General features: G+C 57.5%; 1 protein-coding gene across 1 annotated transcript in view; it reads left to right on the forward strand.

Moving 5' to 3' along the window:
- BPIFB1 (BPI fold containing family B member 1) overlaps window positions 1-1,872 on the forward strand; it is an 18,730-nt gene that overhangs the window by 5,678 nt on the left and 11,180 nt on the right. The window contains exon 5 of the mRNA XM_008056322.2: window positions 468-549. Coding sequence (XP_008054513.1) covers window positions 468-549 — 82 coding nt within the window. The remainder of the gene's footprint in view (window positions 1-467; window positions 550-1,872) is intronic.

Consider the following 1,872-nt stretch of genomic DNA (forward strand, 5'->3'; position numbering starts at 1 on the left):
GATTGCCGGAGCCCAGCAGGTCGAGGCTGCAGTGGCCGGGAGCGGCCACTGCACTCCAGCCTGAGTGACAGAGTGAGACTCCGACTCAAATAAATAAATAAACCCAAAAACTCAGGCCTGGTGACAGGAGACCGCCCCTCTTGTCACCACCTGGGGGACGCTGGGCAGGTGCCTCCCGCATCTCCCCTTTCTCATCCGTGAAGTGCAGGCGATGACCCCGTCAGACAGGCAGAGCCAGAAAGCTCTCGGGAAACGCAGAAGGGGGGGAGAGCTGCTGGCGCTCATCACCCCAGTGTCCAGCGAAACCCAGGCCTGTGCCCCGAGCCCTGCACCCCAGCCCTACCTCTAACAGGCCATGGGGCCTTGGCCAGGTCCAGTCTCCTCTGACTCAGGCTCCTCTCTGCAACACGGGCAGCGGCGGTCAGCTCTGACCCTGTCCAATCTCTCTCCCGCCCTCTTCTCTGAAGTGTCTCCTTCCTGGTCAACTCCTTAGCCGACAAGGTCATGAGCCTCCTGGCGCCAGCCCTGCCCAAGCTGGTGAAGAGCCAGGTGAGTGACCCGCACCGCTCCAGCCTTAAGGATGGCGTCCCCCGTGGGGCCGGGTGGAACTGCAAGCTGGTGTGAAGGGCAGTCTCCTGGGTGGGATGCCTCCAGACTGATGACTCTTCCAGCAAAGCCAGGAGCCATGGAGGGGCCCCGGCCCAGGCAGGGGGCTGAGGTCGAGGCATCAGGACTGCCAAGAGTCAACTGGAAGGTCTTGAATAGCGAGGCGTTAACAGGTGCCTCTGGAGGCTGGGCCTGCCTTGCAGCTTTCGCTGAGTCCCCCGGTGTGAATACTCTCTTGGGCCACCTGGAGGCTGGGTGTGATGCCCCTGAACAGAGCTGGGGAGAGGTACAGGTGTCCCGTTGCCAGCATTCCCCCGGCAGACAGCACACGGCCTCAGGAGCCGCAGACGGGCGTAAAACACAGCACAGCCCTTAAGGGTGGCGAGGTTTGGGTCTTAGTATACTCGCTGTTAATGTCTTTTATTGTAGTTTATGCATTTAATTTTGAACGATGTCTGAGTTTAGCACCCAGCTCGGAAACACCTGTATTTTTAGCCTTTGGTTCTTGAAAACCAGCACAGCTGGTTCCCACATGCCACTTACCACACCACCCGGACTGTGCCACCTCCAGGTCCCACTGGGGGTTTTCTGAGTTAGTAAATGCAGGGAATCTCACTTTACATGGCCCCATGTGTCACAGGTGAACCACAGCTTTCTGGGTTGAATCATCCATACTGACCAGTGATTTTCACCGAAAATTCCAAAATGTACTCACAACAGTGGGCCAGAGCGCTTCGCCAAGTAGCTCCCGTTTCTTGGAATAAGACTTGTTGGCCGGACATGGTCGCTTATTCCTGTAACCCAAATGCTTGGGGAGGCTGAGATGGGAGGACTGAGGCCAGGAGTCTGAGACCTCGTCTCTACAAAAAATTTAAAGAGCAGCCGAGTGCTGTGGTGCTCACCTGTCAGCCACTCGGGAGGCTGAAGCCCAAAAGTTCGAGGCTGTGGTGAGCCATGACTGTGCCACTGCCCTCCGGCCTGGGTCACAGAGCTGAAATGGGCTACTTCAGGGCAGAAAAGAACAAGGCTTTTGGGTCTTACGGACAGTAAGTCCAATGTGGACCCTCCTCCCTGAGCAGAACGGCCAAGGCCGGGGTTAGGTCACGCCAGGGTTCTCAGCCTTGGCACCACTGGCATTTTGGACCAGATCATTCTTTGTTGGGAGCTAGCTGTCCTGGCCTCTGTCCACTAGACGCCGGGAACAACCTCATCTCCCCACGTTGTGGCAGCTAAAGAGGCCTCCAAAAACTTCCACACGTCTCCTGG

The sequence above is a fragment of the Carlito syrichta genome, unplaced genomic scaffold (genome assembly GCF_000164805.1).
Source record: "Carlito syrichta isolate Samal-C Ts95f unplaced genomic scaffold, Tarsius_syrichta-2.0.1 Scaffold302319, whole genome shotgun sequence".
Taxonomy (NCBI): Eukaryota; Metazoa; Chordata; class Mammalia; order Primates; family Tarsiidae; genus Carlito; species Carlito syrichta.